At 40.3% G+C, this 14,085-nt stretch overlaps 1 protein-coding gene across 1 annotated transcript; it reads left to right on the top strand.

Moving 5' to 3' along the window:
• The first annotated feature begins 2,978 nt into the window (after positions 1–2,978).
• LOC127529330 (odorant receptor 131-2-like) lies at positions 2,979–3,977 on the top strand. The gene has a single exon (XM_051932463.1). It carries the CDS (start codon positions 3,249–3,251, stop codon positions 3,975–3,977), a length of 729 nt encoding a protein of 242 aa, XP_051788423.1. The 5' UTR covers positions 2,979–3,248.
• Positions 3,978–14,085: the final 10,108 nt, after the last annotated feature.

Consider the following 14,085-nt stretch of genomic DNA (forward strand, 5'->3'; position numbering starts at 1 on the left):
TCTCTCAACCGTCCAACCTGAGCCAACCCTCTAATGTATTCATTTCTAATCCTGTCTATCCTCATCACACCCAATGCCAATCTTAGCATCTTTAACTTTGCCACCTCTAGCCCTGTCTCCTGTTTTCTGGTCATTGCCACCGTCTCTAACCAAATAACATAGCTGGTCTCACTACTGTCCTGTAGATTTATTCTTTCACTCTTGCTGATAACCATCTGTAACAAATTACTCCTGACACTTTTCTCCAACCTTTCCACTCTGCCTGCGCTCTCTTTTTCACCTCTCTTCCACAATCCCCAGGTATTTCAATTCATCCACCTTCGCCAACTCTACTTCCTGCACCCTCATCATTCCAATGACCTTCCTTTCATTCACACACATGTATTTTTTTCATATTGACCTTCATTCCTCTCCAGGGTCTCCTCAACCTGCTCCCTACTCTTTCTACAGATCACAATGTCATTAGAAAACATCATAGTCCCAGGGGACTCATGTCTAATCTCATCTGTCAACTTGTCCATTACCATTGCAAATAAGAAAGGGCTCAGAGCTGATCCCTGATGTAATCCCACCTCTCACGTTGAATGCATTAGTCACTCCAACCGCAGACCTCACCACTGTCACACTTCCCTCATACATATCCTGTGCAACTCTTACATACTTCTCTGCCACTCCCAACTTCCTCACGACTTCCTCATTCAATACCACAACTCCTCTTGAGGTACCCTGTCATATGCTTTCTCCAGGTCCACAAAGCACAATGCATCTCCTTCTGGCCTTCTCTATACTTCTCCATTAACGCCCTCAGAGCAAACATTGTATCTGTTGTGTTCTTTCTTGGCATGCAACCATACTGCTGCTCACTAATCATCACCTCACTTCTTAACCTAGCTTCCACTACTCTTTCCCATAACTTCATGCTGTGGCTCATCAATTTTATCCCCCTGTAGTTACTACAGTGCTGCACATCCTCCTTATTCTTAAGAATCTGTACAAATAAACTTCTCCACTCCTCATGAAACAATCCATTAAACAATCTGGTTAAAAACTCCACTGCCATATCTCCTAAACACCTCCATGCTTCCACAGATCTGTCATCTGGACAAAGGACCTTTCCATTCTTCATCCTCTTCATAGCTGTCCTTACTTCCTCCTTGCTAATCTGTTGCACTTCCTGATTCACTATCTCCACATCATCCAACCTTCTCTCTCTCATTCTCATCATTTATCAGCCTCTCAAAGTACTCTCTCCTCTTCACAACACGCCCTCCTTGCTTGTGAGTATGTTTCCATCTTTATCCTTTATCACCCCAACCTGCTGCACATCTTTCTCAGATCGGTCCCTCTGTCTAGCCAATCGGTACAGGTCCTTTTCGCCATCCTTAGTGTCCAACCTCTCATACAACTCATCATATGCCTTTTCTTTAGCCTTCGCACCTCTCTCTTTAACTTGCACCTTATCTCCTTGCACTCTTGTCTACTTTCTGCATCTCTCTGACTATCCCACTACTTCGCCATCCTCTTCCTCTGTATACTGTCCTGTACTTCCCCCTTCCACCACTAGGTTTCCTTTTCCTCCTTCCTCTGTCCAGATGTCACGCCAAGCACCCTTCTTGCTGTTACCCTTACTACTTCAGCTATAGTTGCCCAGTTGTCTGGTAACTCTTCACTGCCACCCAGTGCCTGTCTTACCTCCTCCCTCAACTCAACTTTGCAGTCTATCTTTTTCAGTTTCCACCATTTGATCCTTGGCTCTGCTCTCTCTCTCCTCCTACTCTTGATCTCCAACATCATCCTACAGACCACCATCCTATGCTGGCTAACTACACTTTCCCCTGCCACCACTTTGCATTCTTTAATCTCCTTCAGATTGAGTCTTCTGCATAGGATATAATCTACCTATGTGCATCTTCCTTCACTCTTGTACGTCACCCTATGTTCCTCCCTCTTCTTAAAATACGTATTTACCACAGCCATATCCATTATTTTTGCAAAATCCACTATCATCCGACCTTCTTCATTCCTCTTCTTGACACCATACCTACCTATCACCTCCTCATCTTCTCTGTTCCCTTCACCAGCATGTCCATTGAAATCCGCGCCAATCACCACTTTCTGTACCTTGGGCACACTGTCCATCGTTTCATCCAACTCATTCCAGAAATCTTCTTTCTCATCCTTTGAACACCAAACTTGCAGGGCATATGCACTAACAACATTCATCATCACACCTCCAATTTTCAGCTTCATAATCATTACTCTGTCTGACACTCTTTTCACTTCCAAAACATTCTTGACATACTGTTCCTTCAGAATAACCCCTACCCCATTTCTACTTCCATCCACACCATGATGGAACAATTTGAATCTACCCCTGATCCACCTGGCCTTACTCCCTTTCCATTTAGTCTCTTGAACGCACAATATGTCAACCTTCCTTCTCTCCATCATATCGGCTAAGTCTCTCCCCTTACCAGTCATACTGTCAGCATTCAAAGTTCCTATCCTCAATTGAGCTCTCTTTACCTTCCTCCTCTCCTCTTTACTCTGGACACATCTTTCCCCTCTTCTTCTCCTTCTTCGGCCAACAGTAGCCCAATTTCTACCAGCACCATGTTGGCTAACAGTACTTGTGGCAGTTGTTGTTAACCTAGGACTTGACCGATCTGGTATTGAAATCTGTATTATTGTCTGCATGTTGATCTGGCAAAATTTCACACCGGATGCCCTTCTTGATGTATCCCTCCCCTCTGACTGTGTGTGTGATTTGGAATGGATGGCTGGAGGATATTTTAATAGTTTTTCACACTAAATTTTGATTTTTAACTGTTTTTGAACTGGTATTCACTTGAGGCACAAAATTTTATATATAAAAAAGTTGACAAATTAATTACTAGTTCACAAAACAGTTTTGATGGAACATTTAATACTATCCTATTACATATATACTTTCTTACTCTACAATTGTCGTCCCACAGAAACACCGGACCTGTTAATATGAATACTGTAGGATATTCAGTTCAATCAATCCAGCGTACAGATGAGGCATCTGTTCCAGGTATCAGTAAGCAAACAAAGACAATCCTGAAGATTTCACTTGTTCTGCTCTTTTATATTATAACCAACTATATAAATGGATTGCTCATTGCAGTTTTTTTAAATATCAAATATTCCATGAGAACTCACGCTATATTTTGTTTATCCACCTGGTGTTCAATGATGTGTTGGAAATTACTATCACAACCATCATGCATATCTGGCGTGAGATTGCTCTCATTATGCCAGTGTCATTTTGCTATCTTTTAATGACATTTGCAATTGCTACAAACTATAACACTCCTCTGAATCTGGCCCTGATGGCTCTTGAACGCTACATTGCTATCTGTAAACCACTGCATCACCCAAACATCTGCACAGTGCGCAGGACATATGTCATCCTCAGCATAATGTGGCTGATCAGTTATCTTTCTCCAGCATCAGACATTATAATTACAATTACTATAGAACCTATGAGCTTCTTCAGCACCAATATCATATGTGAGAATGACAGTCTAATTCGGACTTATTCTCAGTCTGTTAAAAGAAACTATCTAAGCATTATATTTTTTGCAGTTGCTTGGCTCACAATGGTGTACACATACATTAACATTGTGACTGTAGCACAATCAGCCAGTCGCTCTGAGAAATCTTCTGCTAAGAAGGCCTACAATACAGTCCTGCTGCATGCCATCCAGCTCACTCTGAGTTCACTCATGTTCCTTGTTCCAATTGTCAATAATGTTTGGTTACACTTTCAAAATGTGGAGCTAGGCGATGTACAATATTACACACATATATTAATAATTTTGTTTCCACGTCTTTTAAGTCCTCTCATTTATGGAGTGAGAGAGGAAAACTTCAGAAAATACTTGAAAGGATATGTGACTTGTGGTGCTATTACAAAAGACCAAAACAGACAATGCCAAAGAATAAAGTAGAATTGTGGGCTAAATCAAATCAATCAAAAACACAACTGGAGTATAAACTAGAAACTTAATACTGTTTCTTGATTCTAAAATATGGAGACTTTACTTGTCAATATCTTATGGGCATTCAAAATGTGCAGAAACCAACAGAAAAATCTTGAGTTTTAGTGTCCTCAATTCACTTTACTAGTAGTGCTTTAACTGTAGTTATTGTATAAAAAATAAACTTGACAGATTGAAACTGGAAAGCTTTGAAAATTGATTAATTATTCTATTGATCCAATAATAGCAACAATACTCCAACAATACTTCTGTCTTGAACTGTGACAATGTCATTTTCATTTTTAGTTGTTTAAGGTGTAAAAGTGTGAATCAAAATTGTAATTTGTCTAAAACAGAGTAAATCTGACACAAAGCATAACCTGATTTATGTTCCTGAGCCTTCACAAGCTTCCTGCGACTGAACTGATCAGAAAAGGGAACCTTTCTGTCATGAAATGCTTTCAGTGTCCATTTAGTCAGATGTTTACGGCATTCAAGGTATAGGCATCAGCTATATGGTTCAGATAATTGTTTGAGACCAGCACAAGAATAAACATAATATGCTAAATGTTGTGAACCCTTTGTTTTAGGATGTTTTTCCTATATTACCTGTTTGATTCTAGCCAGCCATTGTGCTTGAGGGTTTATTGATTAGGCATTTCATTAACGACAGTAAACTAATGAAGCTGGAAGGTGAACTTCATTTTATTAGTTTTCTTCTGGATACTACACATTGTTGTTGTGTGTGTAATTGTCTTCCATATAGGCTTTTAAGACAACCTAGACATTGAACAATTGCAAGCCCTTTATTTTCATTTGTTTATCATTAAAAAATAAGTGTGAATTTTCAAAATACTTTTGAAATAGAAAATAAAAATATAAATAGACTTCATCATCTTGTATGTGTCTATTCTGTAATCATCCATCTACTAATTTACTACACCTCTCTCCAGTTTCATGGATGCTGGGAGTGGGCGACATCAGGTAAATGAGAGGAACTAAACCTAAATGGGACAAGCTTTGAAACAGCTTTTATATCTTTTTATGTTTATTTTTTCTGTGGAAAAAACACATGCAAAGATTTGAGTATTAGTGATGTTTTTTCCATAAAAATATTTTACTGGCATCAAACAAACCTATAAGAAGTAGTGTCATTTAGCAGTAGTGCAGGATGATGTGCTGTATAGGATGTCTGTTTTGGCAGTCTACCTTTATAATTTTATTTTAAAAGTCATAAGATACGAGCTAACAGCATGTATGAGGGGCCTATGGGGAAGAGAAAAGTGAGATTCTGCACTGACAAGGAGTTGTTATGGTATTTTTGAGAAAATGCACATAATGTGCATGTTTGGGTGTCTCAAATTTCCATGTCTGATGGCATTATTAATGGAGCTTTGTCATGACCATAATCCAGAACATTATCTCCTTATGAAGTATTTTCCATCCCAGAATGCAACCACTATTTTAGGATACAATATTTTAGGATATGATACTTTATACAAATTCATCCAAATGTACTTTTATTTTGTTTGTGTTATAATTTAACAATTCCTAATGTGAGGAACAGTTGTACATTACTGTGCTGATTGTACACTTGCTGGCCTAATTCTTTGATTAGAAAGAACTGCAGCTACACCAGAGAGTAGATAACACCCTTTTCCAGCTTGCTTCAAGTATTTTAATAGATTTGTATATGCAAGTGTATGTGTGATAGTCTTGTGGGGCGTGTCTTGCCTAGGTAAAGCATAAAGCAAGGAATTTTGCACAGCCGCCCCACAAATTTACACTGTAAGTTTGTAATCCACAAAGGTTCCTGCTGGATTTTCAAATAATTATGTTCTGGTCCTGAGGCATTTCCGGGAGTTCAATTAGTTTGGCCACTGGACGGATGTATTTATTCCCTTTAATGTCCACTTCTGCAGCTCTTATTCTTTCATCGTCACTTGGTAAGACCTTCATAATCCGTCCAACAGGCCACTGAGCCCTAGGTAACTGTGAATCCATTATTAGAACTACCTGTCCAACCTTAAGATCCAGATTAGAATTTTGCCACCTCTGTCGGAGCTGACGATTTGCCAAATAAGATTGAATGAACTGTCTCCAAAAATGATCAGCAATGACCTGGCTCTGTCTATAGTGTCGGTGTCCCAGAATTTGACTAGGCCGATACACAGCTTGAGGAAGAGATGCATCACGCCGCCCCATCAGCAGTACGTTAGGTGTGATAGGGTCCAGGTCTGCTATGTCCGATGACACATACCCTAGCGGCTTAGAGTTGAGAATACCTTTAACCTCAGTCAGTACAGTCATCAGAACTTCCACCGATACAACTTGGTCCTTCAAGATGACTTGTAAGGAAGACTTGACAGATTTAATTTCCCTCCCCCACACTGCACCGAAATGTGGAGCATGAGGTGGACTAAACATGAAATTAATTTTTTGGTTAGCTAGTCAGGCTTTCAGATCTGGTTCCAATGCAGCAAAGGCCTCCTGGAGTTCCCGATCACCCACTCTGAAATTAGTGCCCTGGTCACATAGGAATTCATAAGGTTTCCCTCTTCTTGTCACAAAGCGTCTGACTGCAAGTAAAAATGAATCTGTATCCATACTGCATAGCAGGTCCAGATGTACACACCTTGTAGTAAGGCATTTGAATATTATATCCCACCTTTTCTCATGTCTTCTGCCAATACGAATTGTATAAGGGCCAAAACAGTCAATCCCTGTTGACCAGAATGGAGGATGATGAATTCGTAGTTGAGCTGAGGGGAGATCAGCCATTTTAGGTACAACTGGTTTACTACGCTACTTCCTACATTCCACACAACTTCTCTGGTGTTTCTTTACAGCCTTACAACCTCTAAGTATCCAGTAGGTTCTTCTTAATTCGGCAAATACTCTTTCGGGACCAGCGTGTAAAAGACGATTGTCATAATCTTGAATTATTAACATTGTTACTTGGTGGTCTTGGGCTAAACAATAGGATGAAGTGTGTCTTCTAGTAGTGCAGTAGCCTTACGGAGTCTACCTCCCACTCTGAGTAGACCCAAGGAAGTATCTAGTGATGGAGCAAATGATATTAAACGGCTGTTGGAAGACACAGGTTTGTTAACCCTCAGAGCACTGATTTCTTCAGGGAAGAACTCACACTGTGATCTCTGGAGGACAGCAACTTCTGTTTTTTTGCATGATTCTGTAGAAATGGGGTGAAGCAGCCGCCCCATGTAGGGCTCGATGTGTGGCCATAATGAGATCATCCCATGTTTTGCAGTTACTCCAGTCAAACGTGGGAGTGTTGCTAACTGATACATTACCACAAAATGCAGACTTACGAAGCTCCTCTGATTCATCTATCTTCATGAGGGGGCAAACAGGCCAATGAGCTGGAGACTGATGTAGAAATGCTAGACCATGATTCCATCTGCTAGGCTGAAATAAACTCAACAGGGTGTTGCCACGGGTAATGTCATCAGCAGGATTACTGTCTGAATCCACATAACTCCAGTTCTCAGATCCAACCAAATCTTGTATCTCAGTGACTCTTGTCCCCACAAACACTTTATACTGGCATGACTCAGACGTGATCCAGTGCAGCACTGTGGTTGAATCTGACCACATGGTTGTCCGAGTGATTGTCAATGTGAGTTCCTGATTCAGCATCTTTGCCAACTGAGCTCCAGACAGTGCTACATTAAGCTCAAGACGGGGCATAGATAATTGCTTTTTAGGTGCCAATTGGGATCTTGCCATGACAAATGCCACATGAACCTGATTGCTGTCCTTTATCCGAAGATAAGCCACTGAACCATATGCCCTTTCAGAAGCATCACAAAATACATGTAGCTGAATTGCAGAGGAGGACCGGTCACATGCAGGAGTGTAACAGCGGGGAATGGTTATGTTCTGTAGGTTGGGAAGCTCCTCTATCCATTCCTGCCAGTCTTGTAGGAGGTCTTCTGGTATAGGGTCATCCCAGTCTACAACCTTCCTCCACAACATCTGCACCAGGCTTTTGGCTCTGGTAGTGAAAGGAATTATATACTCCAGTGGGTCATATTGGGTTGCCAGTATTCGATCCACATTGCTCATTGTAGGTTCTGTGATAGCAATAGGGCGGTGTTTGTATCTCAAAGTATCAGAGGGGCAGTGCCATATAAGTCCCAGTGTGGATTCTTGGGGGTCAGCTTTGTTTGTGGTAAGCCATAGTTCACTGCCTTCTGATCTGGCCTCAGTGGGTAGGTGTGCTACAACCACAGGGACATTGCTGGCCCACTGTCTTATTTCAAAACCTCCTTTTGCCAGTAAGGATCTCAATATGTTAATAAGCTTTGTGGAATAATAAATAATAGTTGAACAAAGAATCTTGGACTGAGCACCTTTTGACCTATTTTTGTACTTAGATAAACAAATCTAAAATGCCTTGATGATTACTATCTGTGTGATTCTGGGTGGATGGAAAATATATTATTATGCAAACCAGCTCATGCTAAGAAAACATATATGTTGTGACAGACGACCGGCTATGGACTCCGGTCGCCACCCCCAGGCCGCTAGGAGGAGCCCTCCGGACAGCATATTTGTGCCCCGAGTTCCAGCAGGGCCTCATGGACTTTGTAGTGTTGTGACACAGCCCTGCTGGATACCTTGGGGGCCGCCAGGAGTCGCTGTAGGGGGGCTAGTGGGCTCTGGCATGCCCTATAACCCAGGAGTGCATATCAGTCACGTGACTGGAGGAAGTGACGTGCTCCCGGGATAAAGAAGAGGACTGTTTGCCCTGACCCGGAAGGAAATGGACTTGTGGGTTGTGCTTAGAACCACTTCCGGGTCAGGAGCTATAAAAGGACTCTGGGAAACCCAGAACACTGAGCTGAGCTGGGAGGAAGGTGGGCTAAGTGTCTGGGAGTGGAGGATTGTTTATTGTAGAGAGGATTATTGTGTATATGAGTGTGGTGAGGAGAGTGCTTGGTGCACTGTACAATAATAAAAAGAATTATAGTTGTACTTTTACCTCGTGTCAAGAGTGGTATCTGAGGGTTCGAGAGGTGGCTCCACGCCACATCTGCTACAATGTATATATATTTGCAAGTATAAGAGTTCTTGTGTTAACCATATGAATGCATTTGTTAAAAGAGGGAAACCATTAACTGTATAATCATTTAACAGTATAAGTATATTACTAGTTTGTATTAATAAGCTATGGATTAATTGTTTATTAATAAGATTTACATGTAAAAATTGAGTGTGTACGCAAGCTAAAAAGACAAACTTGCAACAATTTTGTCAAACTGCTGACTTATAGTCTGTACTCAGGAAAACTGCTAATCTTTTTTAAAGTTCAAACGTCTGTGATTTTTGTTTAATCAACAGTAATAGGTTCTTTCACTTCTTCTTAAGTTGTTTTGAACAAATGTGTTGTAATATTAGTAAATTCCCTCAAAGAATTGTGTAACCTTATCCCATGACAAGCTGTCTCAGTACTCTGTTATAAAAATCAAGTGCACCCCCCGCAAGATGGGGCTATTATTGGTAAACTGTCAGTGACACAAAGCTGACAGGGGCTGCAATAGTTTCCTCTGCTCACCAAAGAATAAAGAAATTACTTTTTTATTCTACATCTGCTGTCTGCCTGCTGTTTACCTCGAACCTTCGACCACAGCTTTATAGCCTGATGTCGTGTCTGTAAAGATTGTAAGCAATTATTAACATAGAAGGCCTGCTGTATTGACTCAACCATGTTCTCACTGTCAACTAAGTTGTCTTTTATGTGTCTCTGAAGAGCATATGTAGCACAGCATGGACTACAGGTAGTCCCGAAGAGTAACACTTGCCATTCAGAGATGTCTGGGATGCGCTCTCTTTCCAAGTTCTGCCAAAGAAAACTTAGGAAGGGTTGATCTTCTGGAAGTAACCGGACCTGGTGAAACATCGCCCGTATATCTCCACTTATGGCAATGTTGTGCTCTTGGAACCTGAGCAGTACTCCAAGCAGTGATGGACCTAATGTTGGTCCAGGCAAAAGGTTGTCATTTAAGTTAATTTGCTGGTATCTGTAAGAGCACTTGAACACAACCCTGGCCTTGCCATTGTGCTGTATAATATGGTGTGGAACATACCATGATTGATGAGATCTCTCAGCTTCTTCCTTTGGTATCTTCACCACATGACCTTCCACTATAAGCTTGTGTATTGCTTAGTTCTGGAGTATTGAGTAGGCGGTGCTCTGTGGCTCTTAAAAGAGCCATAACTGAAGAAGGGGGTGCATGAATGAGGGTAGCATCTTTCTTTCACAGGAGTGGTGTTTTATAGCGACTCACATCATTGACTATGATACAAGTTGTTCTTTCCTCCAGAGTGTCCAGTGCAGCTTTGTCCTGCTTTGAGCAAATGATCTCCCTTTCATTCCTTTGTGGAAGTATGTCATGCTGACAAAGCCTCTCCATATGATGATGCAGTTCTTGATTGGGATAGAGTAATGTGGTGTGGAGACAAGAACTTTCATTTGAAGGGCATTGCAAAAAAGTTGTGGGCCCTTGGACTGTCCAGCCTAATAATGTCTGTACTGCTACAGGGCCCCCAGAAGGTCCCATCTGAACTGAAGAAGTAGAAGTAATCAGCTGAGGGTAATCTGATCCTATGGGGTTGAACTCTGCTGAAGCCATGGATTGGTATATCTCTTAAGTGTTTATACTTTCTTTTCAATACTTCAATGGAGCAAGATTGCTCAGCCAGGTTCAGTTCGTTGGCAGTAAAATCTCTTTCAATGCAATATTTTACTTTCGGGTCTGCTTGGGCAGATATCTCAAAGGAGACAGCAGCACCTTTCAATTGAATAACATCATATCTTATTGTTCTCAGTGACAAGATCTCCTCGGCTCCTTTCAGTCCAGGATGCTTGGCAGCTACTGGTAGTATAATTGTCCTCTCAGATCCGTCATCTAACACAACATATGTATCTAATATTCTCGATCCATGCCATAGCCATACAGGGACTACCTTTAGCATCACCCTGCCTGAGTGGCTGATTTGATCGACATAAAAATGAGGTGACGAGGTATTTACTGTAAGAATGCTCTGATTCTCTGTAGCAGAAGCAATGTCATGAAGTACAGGTAAATGTTGACCTCCACATGTTGAACAGGGTTTCTTAAGTGTACAACTATCATGTTTGTGACCTCGGCTGCACCTCCAACATCTATCTTGTTCCTTAACCCATTTCTCCTTTTCTGTATGGCTCAATTTGCTGAAAGTTTCACAAGCATTGAGGTAATTTTTAGGAAATCTAACATTTCCTTTCACTGCTATGCTGATGATACTCAGTTTTATATTCCTGTCTGCAACTCTGCAACAAATCAACTCCACAACTGTCTGTCTGAACTAAGATCCTGGATGGCTAATAATTTTCTTGATCTGAATCAAAATAAAACGGAGGTGCTTATAGTGGGTCCATCAGATAAAGCCCAAATTGGTCTTGGACTTCTCAGCTCTTTCTCTGTCTTTTCCAAACCTCAAGTCCGCAGTCTTGGTGTTACCTTTGATAGTAACCTCTCTTTTGAGAAACAAGTAAATTCTGTAGTCAAGAGTTGCTTTTTCCAACTTCGTCTATTAGGTAAGATCAAGCCTTTTTTATCTTCTAGGGATCTTGAGAAAGCTACTCATGCTTTTATTTTTTCTCACCTCGATTACTGCAACTCGCTGTATTCTGGTATTAACAAATCTTTTTTTTTAATATTTTATTTATTAATTTTTATTGTAATCATTCCATACAAATAGATCAATTTATAACCAAACAAAATTGAAGACAAATCAAACCCCACCCCTGAGAAGGAGAGCTAAGCCAAAGGAGAATTGCTTAGGGCTTTTTAATAAGGCAACAATAAATAAAAGAAAGGGGGAAATAAATATATAGGTAAATAAGAGATGGAGAAGGGAATTAAATGCGGTAATAGTTATTTCTCTTATTCTAAAATAATATTGATTAGATCCTGCCAGGTTTTGAAAAAAATTTGTACAGATCCTCTAACTGAGAATTTGATTTTTTCCAATTTCAAATAATATAAAACATCGGTTTCCCACTGACTTATCAGAGGAGAATTAGGATTCTTCCAATTTAACAGAATAAGTCTGCGTGCCAAAAGTGTAGTGAATGCAATCACTGTTTGCTTGTCCTTCTCCACTTCAAGTTCGTCTGGAAGAACACCGAACACAGCTGTTAATGGGTTAGGAGGAATTGTGATACCAAGGCTGTCTGAAAGGCACTTAAAAATTTTGGTCCAAAATAATGTTAGTTTGGTGCAGGCCCAGAACATGTGATCCAGTGAGGCAGGAGCTTGGTTGCAGCGTTCGCAGGTTGAATCTTGCCCTGGAAACATTTTGGACAGTTTTAAGCGAGACACATGGGCTCGATATAAAATTTTTAGTTGAATAATTCTATGCTTTGTGCATATGGAGCTCGAGTGAATTCTCTGCTTTGCTACCTTCCAGTCCTTTTCTGATATATTGATTAAGAGATCTTCTTCCCAAAGACCACTTGGATCTTTGAAAGGTAGGGACTATAATAGGATTTTATATAATGCGGAAATGGTGTTTAATTCCTCGAAATTGAGCAGTATTTTTTCCAGCATTGTGGAGGGTGCAAGATGGGGGAAATCGGGCAATTTCTGTTTAACAAAATTTCTAATTTGAAGATAGTGAAAGAAATGTGTAGCTGGGAGGTTGAATTTTGAATGTAATTGTTCAAAAGATGCAAATATGTTGTTTACTGTATATAAAGATCTCTGAGCATTTTAATCCCAAAACTTTTCCAGGTATTAAAAACTGGATATGTTTGCAAGGGTTGAAAGAGGTGGTTCTCTTGCAGAGGTGCCACAGATAAAACATTTTCCATCTTAAAATTCTTTCTAAGTTGGTTCCATATTCTGAGTGAGTAAAGCACAATTGGGTTATTAGTATATTTGCGATAACTTGCACTTATTGGAGAGCAGAGCAGGGAGTATAAAGAAGTACTACAGGATTTTACTTCTATTGCGGACCAAGCCTGTGTATGTTCATTTATTTGTGTCCAGGTTTTCATGGCTTGTATGTTTGCTGCCCAGTAATAAAACTGAAAATTAGGTAAAGCCATGCCACCTTCTGCCTGAGGTCTTTGTAGGGTCACTCTTCGGATACGTGGGTGTTTTGAGTTCCAAATGAATGAGGTTATTGTTGAATCTATCTGTTTAAAAAATGATTTATTGATATATATTGGAATGTTTTGAAATAAAAAATGAAGTTTAGGAAGGATATTCATCTTAACAATGTTAATTCTTCAGGCTAGAGTGAGATGAAGGGTTGACCATCTATGCAAGTCTTGCTTAATTTTTTCCATACAGACGGCAAAATTTTGTTGATAAAGAGCTTTATGTTTACTTGTGATATTTACCCATAGGTATTTAAACTGATCTGCTATGGTAAAAGGTAGGGTGTCCAATCTGATATTATATGCTTGTGAATTCACTGGAAAGAGTATACCTTTATTCAGATTAATTTTAAGACCAGATATCTTTTGAAATTCTATTAGTGCTGTTAAAACTGCAGGGACAGTGTTTTCTGGGTCCGATATATATAAAACCATATCATCTGCATATAGAGAAATTTTCTGTTCCAGTCCTTCTCTGACAATCCCCTTTATCTGATAAGAATTTCGGCAGTGAACCGCCAGTGGTTCAATGGCGATTGCAAACAGCAGTGGCGACAAGGGACATCCTTGTCTGGTACCACGTTCTAGCTTAAAGTAGTCTGAGCAAATGTTATTAATACAAACTGAGGCTTCTGTATTGGTATACAGTAATCCCTCGCTATATCGCGCTTCGCCTTTCACGGCTTCACTCCATCGCGGATTTTATATGCAAGCATATTTAAATATATATCACGGATTTTTCGCTGCTTCGCGGGTTTCTGCGGACAATGGGTCTTTTAATTTCTGGTACATGCTTCCTCAGTTGGTTTGCCCAGTTGATTTCATACAAGGGACGCTATTGGCAGATGGCTGAGAAGCTACCCAGCTTACTTTTCTCTTTCTTTTGCGCTGACTTTCTCTGAT

Source organism: Erpetoichthys calabaricus, chromosome 10 (assembly GCF_900747795.2).
Source record: "Erpetoichthys calabaricus chromosome 10, fErpCal1.3, whole genome shotgun sequence".
NCBI lineage: Eukaryota > Metazoa > Chordata > Cladistia > Polypteriformes > Polypteridae > Erpetoichthys > Erpetoichthys calabaricus.

What these genes read in the sequence shown, in the direction of transcription:
- LOC127529330 (XM_051932463.1), top strand. Translation starts at nt 3,249, where the DNA reads ATGCATATCTGGCGTGAGATTGCTCTCATTATGCCAGTGTCATTTTGC.